Here is a 24,209-nt window from a genome sequence, read left to right as displayed (position 1 = left end):
AGGAAAAATAACATTTTGTTAATGTAATTTGAGTTTTTTATTTTTTGTCATGTTAACAGTAAATTTATATGTTCGATTTTTTTTAACTCAGGTTAAAAAAAAAAACTAGCATGTATATATATGTACGTATTCAGTGTGGGATATCAAATGGTATACGTTGACAACGTGAGAATCTACGTAACGTAAGTCAGTAAGTGTCATGAAATTCATCGTATCGGTTGTTTGAAATATGTAAGAACCCTGAAATTAATTAATAATTAATTAATTATCTTCTGTAAAATAAAAAAAAACCCAAAAAAAGAAGGAATTAAACAGCATTCATTTAGTGCATCTGTCTTCAAGTGTCGTGCATGCATTTTGTGAATCTGTTCTCTTTTGCATGGACGCCCGCTTTTTCTCTCTCTATTCCTCCCATCTCTGTCTACGCGTACGCATACGCCCATGTATGTACGCTACTACACACATCTCTATGTCTAATCCGTTTGTTTATCTATCTTTAGTTTAATTAATTTGATTTGATTTTGACGCAGCAAGAATCAGTAGTACCACCGATGGGGACACCGGCGTCCGCCCCCGTGTTGACTTTTGATTTTTTAATCTCCGATTCAATCCAACATTTCTAGTTTGTCGTACAAAAAAGAAAAAAGATTGGCGACGTGGGTGTTTTGATTGATTCGGCCTGGAGATGTTTACATGCCTTCGTGCATTTGATTGATTTGGACAAGGTGAGTGACTGGAATATGATTTTTTCTGAAAAATTAAGGAACATGGGAAGGTTTCTGTTGTTTTTCTTTTGATATGGCGATTTGCCCGCAGAATTCTGTGTTTTGTACATGTGGGTCAGCAAGATTTCATTTTTGATGGGGTTTTTAGGGTACTGATTTCGATGTATTATGCTTGGGTTTAATAGGGATTTTGAGTTGGGGAGTTGAATTTTCGAGAAATGGGGTCAAAGAATTGCATGAATAAGGCGTGCCGTACGACGACATCGTCTGAGTGGAAGAAAGGTTGGAGGTTGAAATCAGGAGGATTCGCCACGCTTTGTTACAACTGCGGGTAATTTCTGAATGCCAAATTTGACCCTTCTCCATTCTGCATACAGTTCCCGCGTCTGGTTTCAGTTCGTGGGGGTAATTTGGGCATGTGAAATATTGATCCCTAAAATATCGTTCCACTGGAGAGTTTTTCTTCTTCTGCTAGTATGAATGTTTTCTCTGTCATTTTTGTGTTTCCTATTTTTAGAATTTTTCTTCTATTTTCTGCTCCATTTTTTATTCTCTTGCCTTTTCATCTCAGTTTTCCGTAGTTTTTCCTCGTGGGTAAATTTTTTTTTCCCTATTTGGTAATTGTTCATTTTATTTTAATTTTTTTAAAAAAATCTTTTTTTCATCTGTATTTAAATTGGCTAGAGCTATTCATATAGATATATGGAATCTGTATCACTTTGAAAGATCAAGGTTTTCATCCATATACATACTTCACTGGCTATGCTCGAGTTCTTGTGTATGATGTTTATATCCTGTATCTATTTATATTGAACTAATTTTTTTTATAGGAATCAAAGAAGTTTATTTTCAGTTAATCAGTTAGTTAATCTGCGTGGTCTGCTTGATTCGTTTTGTGATGTGGCTTAGTGTGATTCAGATCCTCGTATGACAATTCAGTCTTTTGTGAGACATTCCACTTTAAGGAATCTGGTTGGCGGGAATGCAGAATATGTGGGAAGGTAATAATATTCTGACATCCATGCCGTCTTTTTAAAGAAGTTCTTATGTGTTAATTATTATTATTATTATTATTATTATTATTATTATAATTTTTGTGTTTGTCTATCTTTTTTTTTTTCATTTGGCATGACAGCTCATCCATTGCGGGTGCAGTGCTTCAAGATATCTGTACGAATACATGGATTTTGGGGGTATTAGTTGCCTAAGCTGTGCAAAGAATTTGGAAATTCAACATGTGCAACCGGTTCAGGTTTTTGTTCCTTTCAAATCGGAAAAAATGAAATAACTATAATGTGCTTATTTCGAGAGGTAAATCTAGTGTTTTTTTTTTTTGGGGTGGTGGGAAGCAATATGCATATATTTTTCTGAAATTGCAAATTTAATTCCATCTCGTTCTGTCCTCTTGTGAGTTGACCATTTTACTAAGAAGCCGTTACTACTTAATACTTGAATCGTTCATGCAGACTATTGGTGATCTTCCCAGTGGCCCGTTTATGACAAATGATGTAAAAGATGTGCATCCTCTAGTTACTGAGCATATAAGAAACGACGAAAAATTTAGTACCGAGAGTCTTCTTCAGTTGACGAAGGCTGTGGGAGCAAATGACGCGATTTCGAAGACTGAGCAACTTAGACGAGAAGAATCCGTGTTGAAAACCGTGGATACACAAAAATGTGTATCAAATCTCAGACAGCAGTGTTCTTCATCTGCTTTTCTCAAACCAGATATCGGTCGACCAGAACAAGAAGTTAAGAATGCATATGAGTCTCTGGCCCAGCAGTCTCTAAACTTTTCTTTGGCAACTCCTTTAGGTAGTTCAAGTTCGGTTCTGCCTTTTCGTGGAGAGATTATTGAAAGAGTCGAACAGAGCAAATGTTCCTTCCAACGTGGGAAAACTACAATGCAAGCATTGTCAAAGCCAGTCAAGCATAGTACCGCAGCAAGTTCAGAAAAAAATAAAGACAGTATTGCGCAAAAACGTTTTGCTAGGCCTCCAGCTGATGGGCGGGGTCGGACTCAGCTGCTTCCTCGCTACTGGCCTAAGATCACGGATCAAGAATTGCAACAATTATCCGTAGAGTATCCTCTATAATTTATTCGTTCCTTTTTTTATTCCTGACACAGATTTTTCTTTTCAAGAAAAAAAATTTATGCAGAGTTTGCCTTTACTGCATATTTTCAGCTTGAAATCCTCGATTGTACCCTTGTTTGAGAAGAGCCTGAGTGCAAGTGATGCTGGCCGAATTGGTCGCTTGGTCCTTCCTAAAGCCTGTGCTGAAGTTAGACTTGTGTTTTTGCTTAGTGTTGTTACTCTTTTCAGCATCTAGTGACAAAATTTCAGTAATTATCATCACAATTATCTTTGCTGCAGGCATATTTTCCTCCTATTAATCAATCAGAAGGTATACCTATAAGGATTCAGGACATAAAAGGAAAGGAATGGACATTTCAATTTAGATTTTGGCCTAATAATAACAGCCGAATGTATGTATTGGAGGGTGTTACCCCTTGCATCCAAAATATGCAAGTACAAGCCGGTGACATAGGTATATCCTTGGATAATTATATAATTTTTTAATCACCTTTTTTAAATCACTAGATAGTATTTACCATCCACAATTATTTTTCAAACTGTTTCCCAGAGACATATATATGATATTACTGTGGATTATTTGTGTTTTGAGCAGTGACATTTTGTCGGATAGATCCTGGGGGTCAGCTCGTGATAGGCTGTCGGAAGGCGACAAATAACGGTGATTTGCTGGTAAGCATGTTATGCATGACCCTGTTGATTATTTTAAATTGCTGACATGTAATGTTGTTGCGAAGGAGTCCCATGTGACCATCCTCCCAAATGGTAATTCTCCTGGAGAAACGTCTTTTTCTGGTGTTACTGAAACTTTGCTTCCCGTAAGTTAATACTTACTTTGTCCTTGACTCATTCTTTTATATATGCCTATGATAATGGCATAATCTTGTTTCCCAAAATTTGGAAGACTGGAGGGCGAACATCAGATGATTCCATGCAGCAGAGTAATCCCGTGTCTGAGAAGAAGTTGAGAAACATTAAAAATAAACGGCTTCTTATGCACAATGATGATGCCGTGGAGCTGAGAATTACATGGGAAGAAGCACAAGAGTTGCTTCGTCCCTCACCAGCTGCGAAACCAACCATTTTCTTGGTTGAAGACCTTGAACTTGAAGAATTTGATGTAAGTTTCATGCAGTTATCATATATGTTCTCATAATAAAATGGTGCTCGTGTTTTAAGGTGTAAGATTATGAAACCTTGTATGTTGCTATGGTTATGGCTTTTTAGGATTTCACTTTGGATTCTGTTGTATAGTAGCAATGCTCCGCTCCCATTGTTTTGTATATCTATTAACATGGTACAACAGTTGAAACATGATGCTTTGACTGTTTCAATTCTAATATATTGAGTTATTATTTTACTCGCCTATAGCTTTTGGTGCAGGCGTTATTGTTCGGTTGTTCAGGTTTTGATTTTTACTCGGTAGTAGTTTGTATGGATTAATTTTTCTATTGCTTAGGAACCACCCATTTTTGGAAAGAGGACATTTATCACTTCTCGACTGTTGGGGTAAGAATTGAAATATATTTTTTTTAATCTTGTAAGACAGCGACTCAAATTTAATCGTCTGCGTGAGACTTTTTGTTCTTGTGTGTTTATTAATTACAATGTTGGATAATCTTATCAGAGAGCAGGAACAACTTTCACAATGCGACATTTGCTCAAAATGGCGAAGGTTACCCGTTCGTGCTCTTCTTTCTGCCAAGTGGACGTGTTCAGATAATATATGGGATTCGAATAGGTTAGTACTTCAAGAGGTTCGATATAGATGACAGAGCAAGAATTCTTGAGCCTTCTGAGGCATCCATAAATTTTCAGAACCATGTTTGAATAAATATAGGCTAGAATGGGATAATTCTGATCCCGCTTCCATACCTCTAAGACTTCTTTATGGATTATTGATAAGTCATTCAATTTATTAATATTTCTTTCTATTTATTTCTAAATCTGTCGCAGTAGTTTTGAGCCTTTACTGCTCACTCAGTCAAGGCAGAGCAAAGGGAACATTACTGATGTGCTGCTTATTTGCGTTTATTTGCTTCAGGTGTTCATGTTCAGCTGCAGATGATATAAGTCCGCAGGAATTGGAAGCTCTCTTTACCTATAACAATGGTGTGAATTATAAGCGTGGTTCAATGAAATAATCCCTCCTTTTGTAGAAATTTACACTTTACAATTAAATAATTGGATAATTTTTCTATTTGGTTAATCTGTATGTGTATATGTAGGTCTCCTGTAAACCAATTTTTATTTGTTTAATTCACAAAATAATTGTTTTCGAGTACGACACTGAATTGTTTCGTGAACAATTTCCAGAGTTTAAGAAGAGAAGAATTTTGGATAATGTGTCAAAAGAAGGGGAACCATCTGGCTTAGATGCGTTGGCTACCATTGCAGTTCTAGGTGACATTGGAGAGTCTTCTACTGGTGCCACCACGAGACATCCTCGACACCGGCCAGGATGCTCTTGCATTGTTTGCATCCAGCCTCCGAGTGGGAAAGGAAAACATGAGCCCGCGTGTAAATGCAATGTCTGTTCAACCTTAAAACGTCGATTCAAGACTATAATGATGCGGAAGAAGAAGAGACAATCAGAACGTGAAACCGAGCTCGCCCAGGAGAAAGATAAGCCTGCTCTTGCCAAAATTTGTTTCGAGAAGGAAGAAGAAGAAGAAGATATCGCTGGAAATGCACTTAAAAATATGAACCATCATCAGGAAAATGAAGATGGAAATCAATTGCATTTGGAAGAGGCGAAAAAGGAAACATTGGATTTGAACTGTGATCCATACCGTGAAGAGGATGTTATTGCCGAAGAGGATGGGATGAGCTTGACAACGTCGATGAACGTTGCTACTCTTCCTTTCGATATGTTTTTAGGGAAGCCGAATGACTTCCCGAGCCTAGAAGAATCCGTTCTTAAGAAGGAAGATAACGTTGCCGGTGAAGGAGCCATGCTTCCTGCGGTTTCGGGACAAGAAAATAATCCCGAAGATGAGTAAGGGAATTATTTTTGGGTAACATTCTCTCTTTTAGATGATAGATTTCTTTGTATGATGTTAAATTCTTCTTCTTTTGTGTGTGTGTGTGTGTGTGTGTGTTTGGATACATATACTTTGTTTTTAGCTTATGTAGTCATGTACAGGGGGGTATAGAGATGAGTGAGTGTGATTTGTTTCCTTTTGGATTGCGGTTCGCTGTTTGTAAATATCCGAGGGAACCAAATTTGTCGAGAATAAACCAACTTTCGATACCTACAACTCAATTAAAGAAAAGGCTTCCAAGTAAAGGGCTTGGATCGTAAAACAATAAATTAGTATGGTCAAAAAGGCTAGCGAGGCGAGCCACCCGTGATCTGCCGTTAGACAGGGCGGAATAGGTCGCAAAATTACTACCTCAACCTGTCTATTTTATGTGATGGAACGAGTCGACCAAATTTACTTTCAACTTTTTTTTTTACAGCTTTACAGCAAAAATAGTAAATAAACCATCTTCTATCAAATTATAGTAGAGACCAAACAGAGGACAGATGTATGCATTCACGGGGCAATGATAATATTGAGGCCGGACTTGCCTTTTGTAGTGAGTCTCTAATTGGCTCCAGTTAATGTAAAAAAATATGTTTTCAAATGGCCAATTTCTTATCCATATATTACTGTCACTCCCACCTAATTATTATTGTATATAGTTTTTGGAAAGGACTTAATTATTTTAAAATCCCACTGAAAACTACAAAACTATGGTATATTAGCTTGCAGCAACCAATGTAAGCATCAGGCCTGCAAGCAAATTTAATTGAAAAGAAAATATCCCAAAAGATATTATCATCTAGTTATTAATTTATCGATAAATTTGAGAATTTTAAAATAAATAATTGGTCTTGAATACTTATTTGGATTTTTGTTACATGTTATAAATACTCGAATAATATTCGTGTGAATATTTTGAATGCTAATTTTGATATACTTATCGAAGATGATTTAAATCGCAAAAAGATGAGACATTAATTGAATATTTCACTAAAGTTTTAGCAAAGATTAAAATTGTAAATTATTATGTTATCATGTTTAATTCGTCGTTCCTATATGTTACATTGAGAATTAATTTTGAAATTAAATATTAATTACATTTGAATAATTAACACGATTATTTATATACCTTCACGGGCTCAACTTTGTTACCATTCTTTTGTACACTAGAGACACCAAAACGCGTGACCGGCCTAACGTTTTGGCTCTTTGTAATGTCTCGTCGTCCTTTACATTGCGCCTGTTCAATATATTCCCACCAAACACACGTAACTTCATTTTACAACTCCCTCAATTCCGAAGAAAATTTTCAGAAATATATCCTCTCAATTCATGGGGGACAGAGCAACGCTAGAGAAAGCAAGAAAGGAGCTTGAGGATTTGTATCTCGGAGTGCCAGATGATTCAGTTAACCTCACTTTCCAAGACCTGGCTCAAGTGAGGCAACAGCATGCAGCAGACAAGAGAAAAGCCATAGAACCCATATCGGAATCGAGCCCGAAAACACAGTTAGCCAAACTCCCTAGCCTAGACTTCAGCAAAGGCTTAGAAGCATCTTTTCAAACCACTAATTACCATCACCACCAGCATAATAGTCTGCATGGCGATCACCATGTGATCCATCGATCGAACGAGGGTGATTTTCGGGGGCCTGTGGGGAATATGTTCGGCCATGATCACCATCGTGACCATCTTCATGGACTGAGCTTACATAGTGGTGATCATGGGGCTGGGAGTTTTCAGAGGAGTGTTGTCTACGATGATGATATGAGCCATGTCAGTGGCATGAGTGTGGCCTATGGAGGAGAGAGAGGCGGCGGCGGGAGGCACCGCCCCGGGATTCCACACTCCAATATCTGTGCCGTATGCTGCAATTTTATCTACATGTTTCGGCACCGTTGCTTAGTAAGTAGCTTGTTTTTTTAGATATTTTTTATTTGGACCAGCACTTATTTTGATATGACATCATTTTCACATTTATGCGTGTTCATTATATCAGGTGTGTGGAAGGGTATATTGCAGGCAATGTGTGAGCATTGGAATGGGAGAGATGACCGAGGGTAGAAAGTGCATAGAGTGCTTGGGAAGAAGATTCAGCCAAAGGTACAAAAACTCCATGATCCGATTGCTGCATATGTGGCTAGAATGAATTTTCAATTTTATCGTAGACGTTTATGTATTCTCATATTCAATATATGTGTATATCTATATCATCATGATCCATTTATTTTTGTGAAATTTTTGGCCATACCATTATCAGTTCCTTCGATGATTTTGAGTTATTACCAAGAAGTTGATACGACAATCACATATATGATGATATTGTTTGATAGATATATAAAAGAAGCTGGAAAGATAGGGTGTTGTATGGGATATCCATCTTTGGTGAAACAACAAGAGCTCAAATGGGCAGAGAGAGGACCTCGAAGAAGTGGCGAAAATCAATACACTCATAGCGTGATGGTATCCAGATCAAGAAGTCCTGCGACTCCAAGAACGCCGAATAGGCCACATTCTCCTACCAGTCATCATTTCCCGGTCACTCCAAGAACAAGAACACCAACCAGGCCACATTCTCCACACAATCCCCCTTCATTTGTCGCGAACTCGTCGCCCTATTCGCCTTATTCACCAGCTCATCACCATCCATTGCCTTTCTAGTTTCTAGTTCTGATAAAATTATTTGGTTTTTCATTCATAATCAATATTTTGTTCCTGTTGTTTGAGGATAAATTAAAGGTTATATTTTTGAAGTGCATGCTATTATTATGATTATGTTTATGATCGAAAGGGTGCTGGCCTTTATTGGATGGATTCATAAGGTGGTCCGACCAGCTAATTTAAGGAGAACAATGGTGCATTTTAGAACAATGTTGTCTGTGTCAAATGTTGTATGTTTACTCCCAAGTTTGAATAATCAACAATATTCTACAATACAATATATATTGTCAGTTGAATGCCAATTAAATTCCAAGTCATTTTAAATATTTAAATTGTCACACATAGTTTCGCAAGACAAAAGTCAATAAACTTTTAAAAATTATATTAATAATAATATATCATAAGGTTCAAATTCCAATCTTAACATGTTATCAGAGCTCAGATTCCATCGTTATGTCATTGACCACCCGTTCTGCCCATAGTTAGGTCATTTGTAAATTTCACGTTCCAGATGTTTATTCCTGGGCGTGAGAAGGTGTGTTAGTATTCCCACATCGGTCGGATAAAATACTGGGAGTTGTATATATAGGCTTGGACAATCCTCCTCTCTTGAGATATCTTAACAATAATGAAAGTATATTTAAAAATCTAATGCGATGGCGGTCCGTGGCGGCGCTATCTCCTCCGACGACGTCGTGATAAAGTCCCCCGCAGACAGGAGGCTTTACAGATACATTGAGCTCGCTAACGGTCTCTGTGCTTTGCTTGTTCACGATCCCGAGATTTACTCCGATCAGCCTTATGTGGAGAGAAAGCTTGGTGGCAGTGAGGAGGACGAGGACGAGGATGAGAATGAAGATGAAGAAGAAGACGATGAGGATTTCGGAGAAGGAGATAGCGAAGAGGAAGATGATGTAGAGGAGGAAGAGGAAAAAGTATTGAAAGGCTCATTGCAGAAGAAGGTTGGATTAATAGATTCTGTCAAATTAGTGGGGATTTAATGACGTCAATCTGAGTTAGTTTATTTCATTTGGTTCGATTGAGCTATTTGATAGTTGAGAATAAAGTTCTCTTCGTTTTCTATTTTTTTACACAGGCTGCGGCTGCAATGTGTGTAGGACTAGGAACGGGGAGTTTTAAGGATCCTTATGAAGCGCAGGGCCTTTCACACTTTCTAGGTTTAATTTGCCACTCTTGTTTGATTATGAAATGCTACTCCATTCATTTGAGCATTGCGAGTTTCCATATATATCAACCACAGGCTAAGATTATTGAATTGCTTAGGTCCTGTGTAAATTGTAACTGAAAAATTAAGGCGAGGAAGAGGAGGTTTTTTGGATATTACCTGACTTATTTTTTTTCCAGTGGAAGTCAGTAGTAAACTTTCTGTTATTTTGCTGATATTTTGATAAAGTGTTGAAAGTAGCAGCAGCTGTTTTCTGCTTACTGCTCCCAGAGAAGTGATACCCTGCGTACCATGAGAGATTTATGTGGAGTTTTTTTTTGCCTAAGATCATATTTTTTGTTGCATGATATGCAAGAAATGCTCTTGATTTTACCGGACGTGAGAACAATAGAGGGCATTCTTTATAAAGTAAATAGAATTAAATTTTCTGTTGTTATTCGAACATGTTTATCTTGAAACTTTTAATGCAGAGCACATGCTTTTCACGAGAAGTGCTTTTCATGAGGAGTAAGTCTCTGTGAGATGGTTTTACGAATTTTTATCTGTGAGATAGGTCAACCCTACCGATATTCTCAATAAAAAAATAATACTCTTAGCATGAAAAGTAATATTTTTTCATGAATGACTCAAATAAGAGATTCGACCCACGAAATTGATCCGTGAGACCGTCTCACAAGAGTTTTTGTGTTTAATGAGAAGTGCTTATTTAAATTTAATTATAATGAATTAAATTATCATATAAATTTAAAATTAAAAAACTTGACAAACGTAAGATTGAACAAAATAAATAAATTTAAGTAACTTACGACCGAGCACAATAGTCCAATTATACTTCTCTCTCTAATCCCTTATTGGGCTGAAAATGGATCTACATTATGCTCTCGAGCCCAATGGACTCTAGGGTTTTTAACAAGCGTATATAATACCACTGCAAAATTCCTCTCGCACCTGCAAACTGAACCCGAGGTACTTTTGCGCTGTGACCCCGCGGCTTCACTTCCAGAGATCAAGAACAATATATCCACAATGGTGATAAATTAATTCTACTTTTTATTTTTACATTATCCACTATTTGATCCTGTTCTGTATACTTGCAATTTTCCTGGAGTGCTGAATTTTTCTGTGTTTGAATTCTCAGACCTTCAAGAGAAGGAACGGAGGCCGCAACAAGCATGGCCGTGGTCATGTCAACTTTATCCGCTGCTCCAACTGTGGGAAATGCTGCCCCAAGGTTGCTTTTTGTTATTTTCATTAGCTTTTTGTTGAATGAATATTTGTTCTTTATACAATATTAACTGTTCCACTATGTTTAGATCTGTATATTTCGTTGGTTCGAGTTTTATTTTGAAATTAGTTTGTGTTAGGTGGTCGGAAATTGAATGTGTTTTGATGTTATTCTTTTTGTTGAAGTATTGTTAGTTGGTCAAATATTGTTTTGTGGTTGGAATTTTAAAAATCAGCTCCTTCTTTGATTGAAACTCTATTTTTAGGGTGCCATTGCTTTACCATGTTGAAGAAACACAATTTTTCCTGCTATTGTGTGGATCTTATGTGAATTTTTTATATTATCATGACCTTACTGGCTATGGTGCATTAAATTTGATATCGCATCTCTAAGCATCATTAATATCTGCTCATAGTTATTAAAGACGTGACTGATGCACCTAAAGATCGGGTGCATCTGATGCACCTGGAGGCACAGCCAGGTGTAGCAATGAAGCAAAGCTTTAGCCTGGCACCTATAAAAAAGAGTAGTGTAGATGTGGTTCTTTAAGAAAACTAGAGCCCTTGATAACCATATTTCTGCTACAAAATATTCACTATTTTCTATTTCGATTTTCTTAAATACATTTGATAAGCTTTAATTTAATGGCTTCTTCACGGTAGTGTTTGCAACCTCTATAAAAGTGATTCTCTACTTCCTTCACAATTTTGTGTGTGATACCGCCCCTAGGTTGAAGCTGTAATCCAATTATATGAGTAAGGCGCTGCTGATTAATTTTTTGGTCACTGTTTTGGTTGACTTTTGTAGGACAAGGCAATCAAAAGGTTTCTGGTGAGGAACATTGTCGAGCAAGCTGCTGTTAGGGATGTTCAGGAAGCCTGCGCTTTTGACAGTGAGCTTCCTTTGCTTTAGTTTTACACCTACATTCACCTATCCATGTAATCTTTCCTCGTCCTAAATAATCGGTATGAAGATAACATCTCATGTATATCTTTGTGTTCTCTATAGTGTACACCCTTCCAAAACTGTACGTGAAGATGCAGTACTGTGTTTCATGTGCCATTCACTCCAAAGTGGTGAGGGTTCGGTCTCGTACTGATAGGAGGAATCGTGAGCCTCCACAGCGCTTCAGACGCCCAAGGGTAAGTATTCTTTACCTTTTATTATGCAATTTGATCTTTATCTTTTGGCTATTAATGATCGTGTTCCGCTTCTCTCAACTTAACATGCAATTATTTTTCACCTTTCCTTCTATCAAACACCATTTCCCAATTTGACAACAATTCTGTTCTTTCTTAAATTTATAACGATGATGACTTATATTACTGCCTATCTTTCTTCCACATTTACAGGATGATATGCCAAAGCCTGGCCAAGCTCCTCGTGTTGGTGGAGCGCCTGCTGCGGCACGTCCATAGTATAATTTTGTCGAAACATTTGCTATTAGACTCGCATTGAAGTAGTGCTATGAATTCTACATGTCCTGGTTTTAAGCATATCATCATAAGTTCGGTTTTTTCCCTGAATGGAACATTACTTTCATTTCTAGTGCACAAACGCACTTCCTTAATTTAGTCAATGGGTTTTTCGGTCGGATGTTTCCCATTTCAGAACATTTGCTATTTCTCGAACACAATCTTTTCTTACAGAATGTGAATTGACTTGTTGATATTCGTTTATTCATTAAAAGGAAGACCATAATATCTATTGCTCCGGCTCTCCCTGATCTAATTTTATTTTTAAAAAAAAATTAAATGAAAGAATTTGATATAATATTTGTTAGGATAGGAATCTACATCCTCATTTGTTGTCATGAAGGGTAATTTGAGGAGCTTGCACGAATAAGGTACTTCTAAAAGGCTAAGCAAGTATACAAGTCTGTACGAAAACTTGTGCCGACCAAATATAAAAAGCTAAGGGTGCTGGTCCCCGATTTTAACGTGAATTCATCACACGAGCTTGTTCACATTCTTCTGGGTTTACACTCGATAGCCCTGGTGATGCATAAGCACAATAAATTCATCAAAATTGAAAAAATATTTGATAAAAATCAGATTATTCAGCACCATAGAATTTAGATGTTCTCACACAAGGATAGATGTGTAAACGAACTAAATTGAGTCGAATATTATTAAAAATTTATTGTTCGAATTCGATTCGAAATAAGTATATTCGAGTTTGAGCTCGAGTTTGACTCGTAATGAACTTCAAGTTCGACTCGAAATGTTCGAACCTATGCGCGAGCTATTAAAATTATTGTTGAGATATTAAAGTTCGGGAATGAAAGTTTAAAAGGCTCGAAATGTATATATATTTAATATACAATTATATTTTAAAAATAATAATGTTGAACTCTTGATTGAATTTGATAAATTCAAATACAAATCAAATATTTATCGAATCGACTCGAAAGAGTTGATTTATGGCTCTAAGCATGGCAAGGGCCCAACTCAATGTGCGGTCACTGGAAACCCAAGGCTGGAACTGCGACAAATAGTGAAGAAGGTATGAAAATTATGTTTCTTGACACACATAATTATTTGATTAGAGTTGGATATAATGAGACATTCCCACTACATAATAATTCTCATGCATCACGCCCCGTTGGTTAATATTCTTACGACTTGCTTCTGCATTCTCACCAATTTACCACATAATAACCCATTCGTAAGAGATTTCTTTAATTAAAATTCTTATGTTTCAATTAAAATGTGGGTTTAAATCGAAATATTAAATTGTAGAAAAATGTGCGTGCCTGTTTTGTGCTAATTAAGTAATTATTCTATGAGAATTCTTTAATTAAAACCCACATGTTTCAATTAAAATGTGGGTTTAATTTAAATTGGTATATTAAATTGTATAAAATTTGGGTGCATGTTTTTTGCTAATTATTCGATGAGAATTCTATAATTAAAATTTATTTGTTTCAATTAATTTTTTTATTTTAAATCGATATATTATATTTTAGAAAAATTAATGTGCTGCATGTTTTGTTCTGGATTTAATATCTTTTTAATAAGAGTAAATCTCTTATGAGACGGTCTCACGAATTTTTATCTGTGAGACGAGTCAACCCTACCAATATTCACAATAAAAATTAATACTCTTAGTATAAAAAGTAATATTTTTTCATGGATGACCCAAATAAGAGAATATTCTTAGCATAAAAAGTAATTTTTTTCATGTATTACCCAAATAAGAGATCCGTCCCACAAAATGCGACTCGTGAGACCGTCTCACACAAATTTTGGTTTTTTTAATAAAATGATTTAAGATTTAGTTTGGATACCAACTCAAAAGTGGCTTTACTTGGTCTACATGCCTATCTTGATATATTAAAAAATTGTGGACATCCTTTCTTCGTAGTGCTATCATAATCATTAAAAAAAAAAGAAGAAGAAGAAGAAGAAGAAAAATCAAACACTAGATACAAAAGAACAAATTTCTTCTGTTTTTTCGCATGATTTTCCGACAATTAATCAATAGTTAGGACGTCTAAAATAATTAAATATTTTTATCAAAATAGGAATGCTAGAGATGTATTAAACGACAACAAAATCTAGAGAAATTTTGATGCTATGCTTCGAAGCCTAATTGGTCCTCACTACATTTCAAATGATCACCTTATTGGCTTTGATCGATCTCTTCAAAACAAATAAATAAAACATGATACGGTACGTAAATTCAAAAACATCACTATCTATCACTTATACTAATCTCTTTCCAATATATTTTTTGCAACAACTGATTGAAATAACGAAAAAATCTTGATTATGGGCCAAAATATTTTACATTTTAATTCTTAATACTCAAAACTTTAGAAATGTATTTGTTTACATCAAATAAATCCCATGCTTGCATGCTCCACTTGGCTCGGGAGATATAGCTAAGTTGGTATAGCTCAGTTGGTAGAGCTCATATATANTGTATAATGGAAAGAAGAAGGAAAAAAGAGAAAGGAAAAAGTGATGATCATTAAAGAAATTGAAAGAAAGAAAAGTTTGCACCACACATTCCGGGGGGGTGAATTATTTGAGGAAGAAAAGCTCTAAACTTTTTTTTTTAAAGATGAAATCACTGATTATACTATTATATCGTAATAAAAGATCATTTTATTTTTCACGAAATTTGAAGCCATCAAATTTATACAATAATGTCTAAAACTGCACAAATTGATTTTTAAAAATAAGTACAATCAAAATATTAATACTGATAATTTTTAACTAGCTTGAAATGGGCATGGTGAACCAGATTTGCTCGAAGGCCTTGATAATGAGATCATGATACCGACTCGAATTCAACGAGAGGTAACAAGCAAGAAGCTCTTCAAGTTCCCTCGAAGCCCGGATATTGTTCTCAACGATCATCTCCTTCATTGAATCCCTGAAATCTTTTTCAGGATCAAATGATGCCTTAACCATCGCAAAGCTCTCAGAATAGAAACAATTACATGCCTTCTTTTCATCTTTTGAAGTAATCTTCCTCGACCCACAGGTTTCCATTTTCCTGTTTTTGATCTTCAGTCTCCTGGATCGCGAAACTGGTTTTCGGGTTGGGGGATTTGTTTTTGTTTTTGTTGTTTTCTTTGGCTGGATGCTGATTTTTTCAGTTCGGGAATTGGCTGATGTATTGTTTTTGTTCTCGAAGTAGGGAGATGCTGCTGGGGTGATCTGTTTTGTGGGCTTAGTCAAGATTCGAGGGAGTGTGGTCTCTGATATCACGTCGAATTCCGCCACCTTTTCGATTTTTCGGGACGTTTCTTCCTTTCTGAAGATGATCGAGTAGGAGTCGAGCTCGTCGTCGAATGATTGATCATAGGAGTACTGATCAGAAGAATCGACGTATTCGAATTCAGATGAGGGAGATTCAAGAAAAGTATCTTGAAAACATGAGGCGTGAACTTGAACGACCTTGTCAGGCTCCAAAATACAATCGAAATCATCTGAAACGGAAGGGATTATTTGCTTAGGAGACGGCCTGTAGATGGTCTTTCTCTTCGGTTTCTTCTTCGACGATTTTGTCGGAGAATCATTGATCTTTCTTGAATTGTAAAGAGTGTCCAGTGTGACGGATTCTGGGGTGTATTTGAAAGAATTTGTTGGGATTGGAGTTGGGTGAGGAAGCTTTTTCTTGATGGCATGAAAAGGGATTTGATTTCTTGCTTTGTTCATGTCTCTCAGCTTGTAAAACCAGGCATTTGGCATCATGTCTGCCAATCTGAACTTGTGATTTCTCATTGAAAAATACTCTTAGATTTTCATGTGCTGTGGGCTTGTGGTTTAATAAAAGTGAATATGAAAACTATGGGAGAGAATATAATATGCGAGCACATCAGGGGAATGGGAGCTTTATAAAGGAGCATACAAAATATATATGCAAAGTTTTAACCATGGTTACCCTTCTTTTTTACACCTGGTTAACTTCATTCTCATGGTTAATCTATAACACATCAAGTGAAATATAATATATAACTTGTATTGTTAGATCTATCAAGAANTTAACATAATAAAACTAAAATTTCGATGACATAAAAGACTAAAAGAGCATAGAGACAAAAAGCTTTAAAAAAATCAAAATTTCAATTTAATTTCTCTACTATATTATTTAGATAACAAACTATATACTTAATTATTTTTTAAAAAAAATAAATAAAGAAAGAAAAAGCGTGATAAAATATGCATAATTTCAAGAATTTAAAGTAAAAGTGCAGCTATTGCTCGTGCGAAAAAAGAGTGCAATTGAGGTCAAATAAAGGAGAACGTACAGCTATGTTATGACATTCATTCAAATTATGCAAACATTTTCTCCTTTTGTTGTAATCATTTATAAGCAATTTCATGCGCAAATCAAAACCAGACTTTATAATACTGAATAAATTGTTTGATCACTAATTAAATAATATCACATGTATGCACATTTGATATTCTAGGATTATATACAAGTGATCATATTTCTTCTTCTTTTTTCGACAATGGAACTCCCAACTGCTTTTTTTATGTGAATTAGATAAACATCGGGCTAACGCAGTAGTCTGAAAACTACGTTAACTAAGTAAATCGAACTAGAAAAACCTTGTGTCACATGCTCGTTCATATGAGAAAAATATTGAGCACATGATTATTAGTTAAATACTCACCTACTTCACCGTGTCATACACTCTTTGGATTTAGATTACTTTACGATCGAGCAGTTATAATGTATATTGACTTTATATTGCTAAAGTCTAAGGCCCACATGTCAATGGAATCCCTATATTATAAGTACCGTCCAAAAATATAAACCCATTTTCCTTAATGGATATCCAATAAAAAAGCCCAATTTCTCATATTTTAAGCCCAACTATACAAAAGAGTTCGGCCGCAAGAAAGGGCCTCCAAATCCAATATCTTTAACCAATACTTTATAATTCAGAAATCTAGTTTTCCAAATAATGATAATCTTTCTATTACTGTTTATATCTTACAATTTGTTTTTTTTTTAAAAAAAAAAAAAAACCCGAAGTTGATCAAAAGACCAGTAAACCGAAATCTTATTTTTGGTTGTTTATTATCTTCCGAAGTTCTTTAAAAAAAATTGGTTATTGCGAGAAGTTTGGATGGTAAAGTATGATGAGTTTCTACCAAGAGATTAGTTGTTCAATCTCTCATTTTGTTTCTTTCATCATTTGTTATACAGGATGGTTTATCCGTCAGCATAATTTACAAACTATTTCATTGACTTTTGAGATTTGTTTAAAATACACTAAAAACAGAAGCATAGGATTCTCAAAAAAAAAAAAAATTTAAAAGTGTTGAAAAATTATTTAAAAATGTGTTAAATATTTGTGTTGNATTAGTTGTTCAATCTCTCATTTTGTTTCTTTCATCATTTGTTATACAGGATGGTTTATCCGTCAGCATAATTTACAAACTATTTCATTGACTTTTGAGATTTGTTTAAAATACACTAAAAACAGAAGCATAGGATTCTCAAAAAAAAATTTAAAAAAAAAGTTGGTTATTTGGTTAAGACAACATCCATCGAGCTGCAGACTTTATCCCACGCAAAATTTGACACCTATATGTATTCGTGTTTTCATGAGAATCAGCAGAATTATTACAAATTCCATTTTAAATTTCTTGTCTTTTTCCAAGATTCCCCAAATTGGCCCTTTCAAGTTTCAATTTTCCTCTCACAATTTTCTTAATTCTCTGCGCCAAGCTGACGTAGTAGTGATACTGGAATCTTTAGGATTTTGTTGATTTTTGTTTTTTTTTTTTTAACTTTTTAGGAAGGAATTCGGACTTGACATATATATACAAAATACAATATTATGGAACCGTTTTGGAGATCTTTTGTTTATTTTAAAGTGATTATTTTGAAATTAGGGAGAAATTAAAGTAGAGAGACTTCGAAAATAAAAGCCTAAAGCTAAAAGCAAAAGTTTGAGTGTTTGAAGACAAATTATTTTCAGACTTAATTTTAGTTAAATGACAACTATATCCTTAAACTATATAAAATTAATATATTTTAATTGTTTAAAATTTGATATTCACATTATCAATAATGTATTTATATAAATATTATTAAATTAAGAATATTATATCAAAAGTAATTTATATAACATGGATGTTTGAAAAAATATATAAAAATAAAAATATAAAAAAAGGACAAAATTTGTATAAATAGACAAAATATGTATCAAAAAATGACAACACATGACATCTGACATTAAGCATTAATTTAGAATATGTCAATATAATTGAGCTGGATTGATTTNCTTGAAAAAATATATAAAAATAAAAATATAAAAAATGACAAAATTTGTATAAATAGACGAAATATGTATCAAAAAATGACAACACATGACATCTGACATTAAACATTAATTTTAGAAAATGTCAATATAATTGAGCTGGATTGATTTTCGTTGAATTTTGCATACACAATATGGAATTAATCATCCTCTTTAGAAAAATTATGCATGAAAATGACAATGTTAAAATAAATGTAATTCATGTACAATAATAATAATAATAATAATAATAATAATAATAATGCAAGAGAGGTTCTTGTCACTCGTGTGGACTTATACGAGACCCTACTGAAAATTAATCATGTCCTCCAAACGGGCCCATTGGCTGCAATTCTCGGAGTCTCGTTCTATATAAAAATAATAATGTATAGGATTTAAATTCAAAGGACGGGGATGTCTTAGCATCAATCCCCGTTTTTTCTAATAGGAGATTCTCTATTTAATTCTCGTGAGATTAAGTTTGCATGGGACGATGTTATCTAATTGATATGAAAATTATCATCCCGACTTCGCAGAAATTAAATTTTCACCAACTCTCTATCCTCACTATAAATAATCTAGAAATGGTAATGACGTGATCCGGATATGTCATTATGATCCTCGACCTGACGTGAATTAAATTATTATCTTCGTTACCATTTCAAATATCAGTTGAATTAATTAAAAAATCTTTATATTAACTTAAATAATATTGATACAATAATCCAAGTACATATATAAATACTAATTTTACTTTAAAAATAAATTGTTTTATAATTCATAGTTTTAATAAACATAAAAGATGAAACCACATATTATCATAAAGTGATGAGTTGGATCATGAACGAGATTTAAATGTTATGAATTTGAGTTTTTAAATTATTAAGAAAAAACATTATTATTAGTTATAGTAATGATATTATTATCCGATGCATCAGAGAGAATTTAAGAATGGGGATAATATTTTCGTACCCGTTTACAATTTGTTTTCGCAAACCTATCCCGCGGAAAAATCGTCATCCCTAAGACATGACATGTTTAAGCCACATACATCGAATTAATGCATATAGTTGTTAGATTTAATTATGATATTGATTTTGTCTCCTCGTCATAAATTCATAGACCATTTAAACAAGTACTGTCAAGTCAAAATTAAATTTATATTAGATACAATGTTTTATATATATATATATATAATAATTTTGACATGTTTCATGAAAATAATTGCTGAAACATACAAGGTACATATCATGTAAGGCAATGACAAAGGTTTGGACGAAATTTCCTACCAAGTATATATGTACTGTGGAAGGACAGCACATATAATCAAAACATGTCATAATCCAAAAAAACATATGAAATAGGTTTTGTATTCTTAGTTTTAATGTCTTGTCCGCTTCTTTTTACCTTTGTAATCCAACAAAGTGATGGATGGATGGGAAAGGAGAATTGACTTTTCATTATTTATTATGTATTTCACAAAATCTTATGTTACGTAGAAATTCGTGTTTGTCGATAATAACTTGAAATATTCGATAATAGGAAACGAATCATACATCGATTATTGAATATGGGTTGATGTAAGTGTTAAATATTTTTTTTAAGAAGAATTTGTCTCTTCTTCTCGTCTTCTTTTAAGACACAACAACTCTTTATTACAAAAATGATACAGAAAATTACAAGAATAATAAACCAGAAATATAGTAAACTCTCTTTGTAGGAAGAAGAATGAATGAACAATATGAGTACATAATTTCTAAAAATAACTATCATTTTGTTTAGTGATATAAATACATTGAACTAAAATATCATCACTAAATTTAATATGTTAATTAAAAATACATACAATTTTGCAATAATGTGTTAAAACTAAATTAGAACAGGATAATAAACACATGATAATTTAGCACTAGCATCTTTAAAAACTTTTAAAATTTCATAAATATTAGTAGTCATGTTTCATTGATTTGAAAACAAATAAATATCACGAGTTTGAACATGTTGATGACAAATGTACATAATATTTTTTTTATATTTAAAAGACGACAATAACAATTTATATATTGAATTCCAATGAATTGGAACGCCTCGTGCAAACAGTTTAGGCCTCATACTATTTATTTTGCGAAATTTGCACATTGTTTCAAAATTTGGGTATATGTCTATAGATAATGAATTGTGGTACTAATTTATTGAAAATTTGATTCTAATTTTTTAGTTCATCTTGAACACATAAATTATATGACGTGTTCACTTAATATGAAAAAATTTAACCATATAATGATGGTTTACTTATTTGAATAAGTTCGGTAATATTAGATATTGGAATAACATGTAATACTTACGTATGAACAATTTTTCTAATAATCACTAAAAATATTCAAAAACAGAAAAATTTTATTATTTAAACTAGTAGATTTTTTAATGAATTCTTTTTTCATTAACTAATTTTTAAAATGAGTGTTTTAGTATATTTCGTGGGATACATCTAATAGAAGAATTTGCACTTGTAGAACAGCAATTTTAAAAAGTTAATTTATCAATATCAATAAAACTAAAAAAAGTTCTTCAACCGCATAAAATTTAGGCGTTTCTTCTTTAAATTTAACTTGGTAAAATTTTAAAAGCTGAGAATCGTTACCCGATTAACAAGAGAATGTTAGAATTTGAGTTTAAGAACTATTAATACCAATTTTCATCGGATTATTTTTCTCGATGTACTATATTAAAGTTTCATAACCACATTCTTGTTGAAATTTGTAACTTTTGAATAATATTTGTGTTTTGCTTGCAAATCACAAGAGGAAAACATCACATTTTCGAAATGTTTGATGAAAACTTCAGTTGTCGGGCAAGGCTTCATTTGGGTTTTACTTTTAGGCATCGTCACATTGCTCATGGGCCAACATAATGAAACTTTTATACGTTACAAACGTATATCGTCACGATAACTAAAAGAAATACATATCATTACATGCAAGATAAAACGAATGGTGTAACTCGAAGCTGCTCCATAAAATTTTAATAAATAACAATTTTACGATATATTTAATATTGTTGTGAAAAAGTAAAAATTTACGATAAAAAGTAAAAATCTCAAACTCTCAAAATTATCACACTACACACTTTATAATATTTTTCTCTCAACTCAATTGTGATTTTCTTCACAAATGAGAGATCTATTTATAGAAAATCTTTACAAATAATCCAAAAATAAAATCATCATTACCTACATCATCACACACTAATTTTCAATATTTACAACTCTTATTTTCAACATTCAAATATTCAACATTCAAATATTCAACATACANATGAAAACTTCAGTTGTCGGGCAAGGCTTCATTTGGGTTTTACTTTTAGGCATCGTCACATTGCTCATGGGCCAACATAATGAAACTTTTATACGTTACAAACGTATATCGTCACGATAACTAAAAGAAATACATATCATTACATGCAAGATAAAACGAATGGTGTAACTCGAAGCTGCTCCATAAAATTTTAATAAATAACAATTTTACGATATATTTAATATTGTTGTGAAAAAGTAAAAATTTACGATAAAAAGTAAAAATCTCAAACTCTCAAAATTATCACACTACACACTTTATAATATTTTTCTCTCAACTCAATTGTGATTTTCTTCACAAATGAGAGATCTATTTATAGAAAATCTTTACAAATAATCCAAAAATAAAATCATCATTACCTACATCATCACACACTAATTTTCAATATTTACAACTCTTATTTTCAACATTCAAATATTCAACATATACATTTTAAATATTAATTTTCAACACTCCTCCTTGTGATGATGATCATGATACGATGATGTCTTCATTACGTGTTTTTGTACTGCCTCATTAAAAACCTTACTAGGAAAAACCCATTGGGATAAAAAACCATAGTAAGAGAAAAATAGTGCAGTCACGTAAACTCCCTCTCATGTTGATACGAACAATTCTTCACAAATTTCGTAGATTGCGCATCCCAATATTATATATGTGATTTCTGAATATTGTCGTAAAAAGTGCCTTTATGAAGAGATCTGATGAGTTTTCACTTGATTGAATGTAACGAACATCAATACATTTATTCTTCTCAAGCTCTTTGGTGAATGCGATGAATTTAGGAGGAATATGTTTAGTTCTGTCACTTTTTTTTTTTTCTTCTTTCATTTGAGCAACACATGCAGCATTATCTTCATATAGTATCACATATTTCTCGTCGAATGATAATCCGCATAAGATTTGGATATGTTGGGTCATTGATTTTAACCACACACATTCACGGCTTGCTTCATGTAGTGCAATAATCTCGGCATGATTTGATGAAGTTGTTATGAGCGTTTGTTTCTGTGAACGCCAAGAAATTGTAGTGCCTCCACGAGTAAGTACATATCCAGTTTGGGAACGTGCCTTGTGTGGATCAGATAAGTATCCAATATCAGCATAACCAATTATACTTGGATTAGCATCTTTTGAATACAAAAGTCCCAAGTCTGTCGTTTCTCGTAGATAACGGAATATATGTTTAATTCCGTTCCAGTGTCTCTTTGTTGGAGATGTGCTAAATCTTGCCAATAAATTTACAGCAAAAGATATATCAGGCCTTGTACAATTTGTAAGATACATAAGGGCACCGATAGCACTTAGATATGGTACTTCTGGACCAAGAATATCTTCATCATCTTCACATGGACGGAATGGATCCTTTTCTATGTTTAATGATCTAACAACCATTGGAGTACTTAAAGGATTTGATTTATCCATATTAAAACGTTTAAGGATCTTTTCTGTATAATTTTTCTGGTGAACAAATATTCCACATTCTTTTTGTTCAATTTGTAAACCCAGACAATACTTGGTTTTTCCAAGATCCTTCATTTCAAATTCTTCTTTCAAGTATGACACAACTTCTTGAATTTCCTTATTTGTTCCAATGATGTTTAAATCATCAACATATACAGCAATAATTACGCATCCGGATGTTGTTTTCTTAATGAAAACACAAGGGCATATTGAATTATTTACATATCCCTTTTTCATCAAGTGATCACTTAGCCTATTATACCACATTCTGCCGGATTGCTTCAACCCATATAATGATCTTAGTAATTTCACAGAATAACATTCTCTGGGTTTTGAACTTTGTGCTTCAGGCATCTTAAATCCTTCAGGGATTTTCATATATATATTACTATCAAGTGATCCATATAAGTAGGCTGTAACAACATCCATAAGACGCATTTCTAAATTTTCAGATACTGCCAAGCTAATCAAATACCGAAACGTAATTGCATCCATCACAGGAGAATACGTTTCTTCATAATCAATTCCAGGCCTTTGAGAAAAACCTTGTGCAACAAGTCGAGCTTTATATCTTACTATTTCATTTTTCTCATTTCGCTTTCGAATAAAAACCCATTTGTATCCAACAGGTTTTACACCTTCAGGTGTAAGGACTATAGGTCCAAAAACATTACGTTTATTTAGCGAATCCAATTC

General features: G+C 33.6%; 5 protein-coding genes across 8 annotated transcripts; 4 read left to right on the top strand and 1 right to left on the bottom strand.

The window, feature by feature from the left end:
- Positions 1-333: 333 nt before the first annotated feature.
- Positions 334-6,074, top strand: LOC140973013 (B3 domain-containing transcription repressor VAL1-like). 4 transcript variants are annotated; one of them, XM_073435531.1, is made up of 15 exons: positions 334-443; positions 531-725; positions 911-1,056; positions 1,645-1,726; positions 1,861-1,977; positions 2,192-2,808; positions 2,912-3,008; positions 3,101-3,275; positions 3,417-3,493; positions 3,559-3,639; positions 3,762-3,941; positions 4,281-4,330; positions 4,449-4,562; positions 4,866-4,951; positions 5,138-6,074. In XM_073435531.1, the coding sequence occupies exons 3-15, from the start codon at positions 944-946 to the stop codon at positions 5,821-5,823; spliced, it is 2,475 nt and encodes an 824-aa protein (XP_073291632.1). In that variant the 5' UTR covers positions 334-443; positions 531-725; positions 911-943; the 3' UTR covers positions 5,824-6,074. The 4 variants fall into 4 exon arrangements, with proteins under 4 accessions (XP_073291632.1, XP_073291631.1, XP_073291630.1 ...); XM_073435530.1 differs by having other exon boundaries at positions 3,759-3,941; XM_073435529.1 differs by having other exon boundaries at positions 3,726-3,941; positions 4,866-4,933.
- Positions 6,075-7,135: 1,061 nt separating this feature from the next.
- Positions 7,136-8,633, top strand: LOC140972070 (uncharacterized). The gene is made up of 3 exons (XM_073434540.1): positions 7,136-7,755; positions 7,850-7,953; positions 8,184-8,633. Exons 1-3 carry the CDS (start codon positions 7,183-7,185, stop codon positions 8,509-8,511), a joined length of 1,005 nt encoding a protein of 334 aa, XP_073290641.1. The 5' UTR covers positions 7,136-7,182; the 3' UTR covers positions 8,512-8,633.
- Positions 8,634-9,167: 534 nt separating this feature from the next.
- LOC140974647 (nardilysin-like) lies at positions 9,168-9,817 on the top strand. Its single transcript, XM_073438197.1, has 2 exons — positions 9,168-9,473; positions 9,608-9,817. The coding sequence occupies exons 1-2, from the start codon at positions 9,168-9,170 to the stop codon at positions 9,815-9,817; spliced, it is 516 nt and encodes a 171-aa protein (XP_073294298.1).
- Positions 9,818-10,551: 734 nt separating this feature from the next.
- Positions 10,552-12,496, top strand: LOC140973011 (small ribosomal subunit protein eS26y-like). Its single transcript, XM_073435524.1, has 5 exons — positions 10,552-10,726; positions 10,836-10,928; positions 11,730-11,814; positions 11,931-12,064; positions 12,275-12,496. The coding sequence occupies exons 1-5, from the start codon at positions 10,724-10,726 to the stop codon at positions 12,338-12,340; spliced, it is 381 nt and encodes a 126-aa protein (XP_073291625.1). The 5' UTR covers positions 10,552-10,723; the 3' UTR covers positions 12,341-12,496.
- Positions 12,497-14,922: 2,426 nt separating this feature from the next.
- Positions 14,923-16,269, bottom strand: LOC140972069 (transcription repressor OFP3-like). Its single transcript, XM_073434539.1, has one exon. It carries the CDS (start codon positions 16,157-16,159, stop codon positions 15,146-15,148), a length of 1,014 nt encoding a protein of 337 aa, XP_073290640.1. The 5' UTR covers positions 16,160-16,269; the 3' UTR covers positions 14,923-15,145.
- Between the last annotated feature and the right edge of the window lie 7,940 nt (positions 16,270-24,209).

This window comes from Primulina huaijiensis, chromosome 3, assembly GCF_012295235.1.
Source record: "Primulina huaijiensis isolate GDHJ02 chromosome 3, ASM1229523v2, whole genome shotgun sequence".
NCBI classification, from domain to species: Eukaryota; Viridiplantae; Streptophyta; class Magnoliopsida; order Lamiales; family Gesneriaceae; genus Primulina; species Primulina huaijiensis.
Note: the sequence above shows the minus strand (reverse complement) of the source record. Positions and strands in the feature narration are given on the sequence as shown.

Excerpts from the sequence above, each read along its gene's own strand:
- LOC140972070 (XM_073434540.1), top strand. The coding sequence starts at position 7,183 with ATGGGGGACAGAGCAACGCTAGAGAAAGCAAGAAAGGAGCTTGAGGAT. Across the intron at positions 7,756-7,849 it reads TGTTTCGGCACCGTTGCTTA|GTGTGTGGAAGGGTATATTG; the intron begins GTAAGTAGCTTG and ends TCATTATATCAG. Across the intron at positions 7,954-8,183 it reads GGAAGAAGATTCAGCCAAAG|ATATATAAAAGAAGCTGGAA; the intron begins GTACAAAAACTC and ends ATTGTTTGATAG.
- LOC140973011 (XM_073435524.1), top strand. Across the intron at positions 10,929-11,729 it reads GTGGGAAATGCTGCCCCAAG|GACAAGGCAATCAAAAGGTT; the intron begins GTTGCTTTTTGT and ends TGACTTTTGTAG. Across the intron at positions 12,065-12,274 it reads AGCGCTTCAGACGCCCAAGG|GATGATATGCCAAAGCCTGG; the intron begins GTAAGTATTCTT and ends CCACATTTACAG.
- LOC140974647 (XM_073438197.1), top strand. The coding sequence starts at position 9,168 with ATGGCGGTCCGTGGCGGCGCTATCTCCTCCGACGACGTCGTGATAAAG. Across the intron at positions 9,474-9,607 it reads AAGGCTCATTGCAGAAGAAG|GCTGCGGCTGCAATGTGTGT; the intron begins GTTGGATTAATA and ends TTTTTTACACAG.
- LOC140972069 (XM_073434539.1), bottom strand. The coding sequence starts at position 16,159 with ATGAGAAATCACAAGTTCAGATTGGCAGACATGATGCCAAATGCCTGG.
- LOC140973013 (XM_073435528.1), top strand. The coding sequence starts at position 944 with ATGGGGTCAAAGAATTGCATGAATAAGGCGTGCCGTACGACGACATCG. Across the intron at positions 2,809-2,911 it reads TTGCAACAATTATCCGTAGA|CTTGAAATCCTCGATTGTAC; the intron begins GTATCCTCTATA and ends GCATATTTTCAG. Across the intron at positions 4,563-4,865 it reads AATATATGGGATTCGAATAG|GTGTTCATGTTCAGCTGCAG; the intron begins GTTAGTACTTCA and ends TATTTGCTTCAG.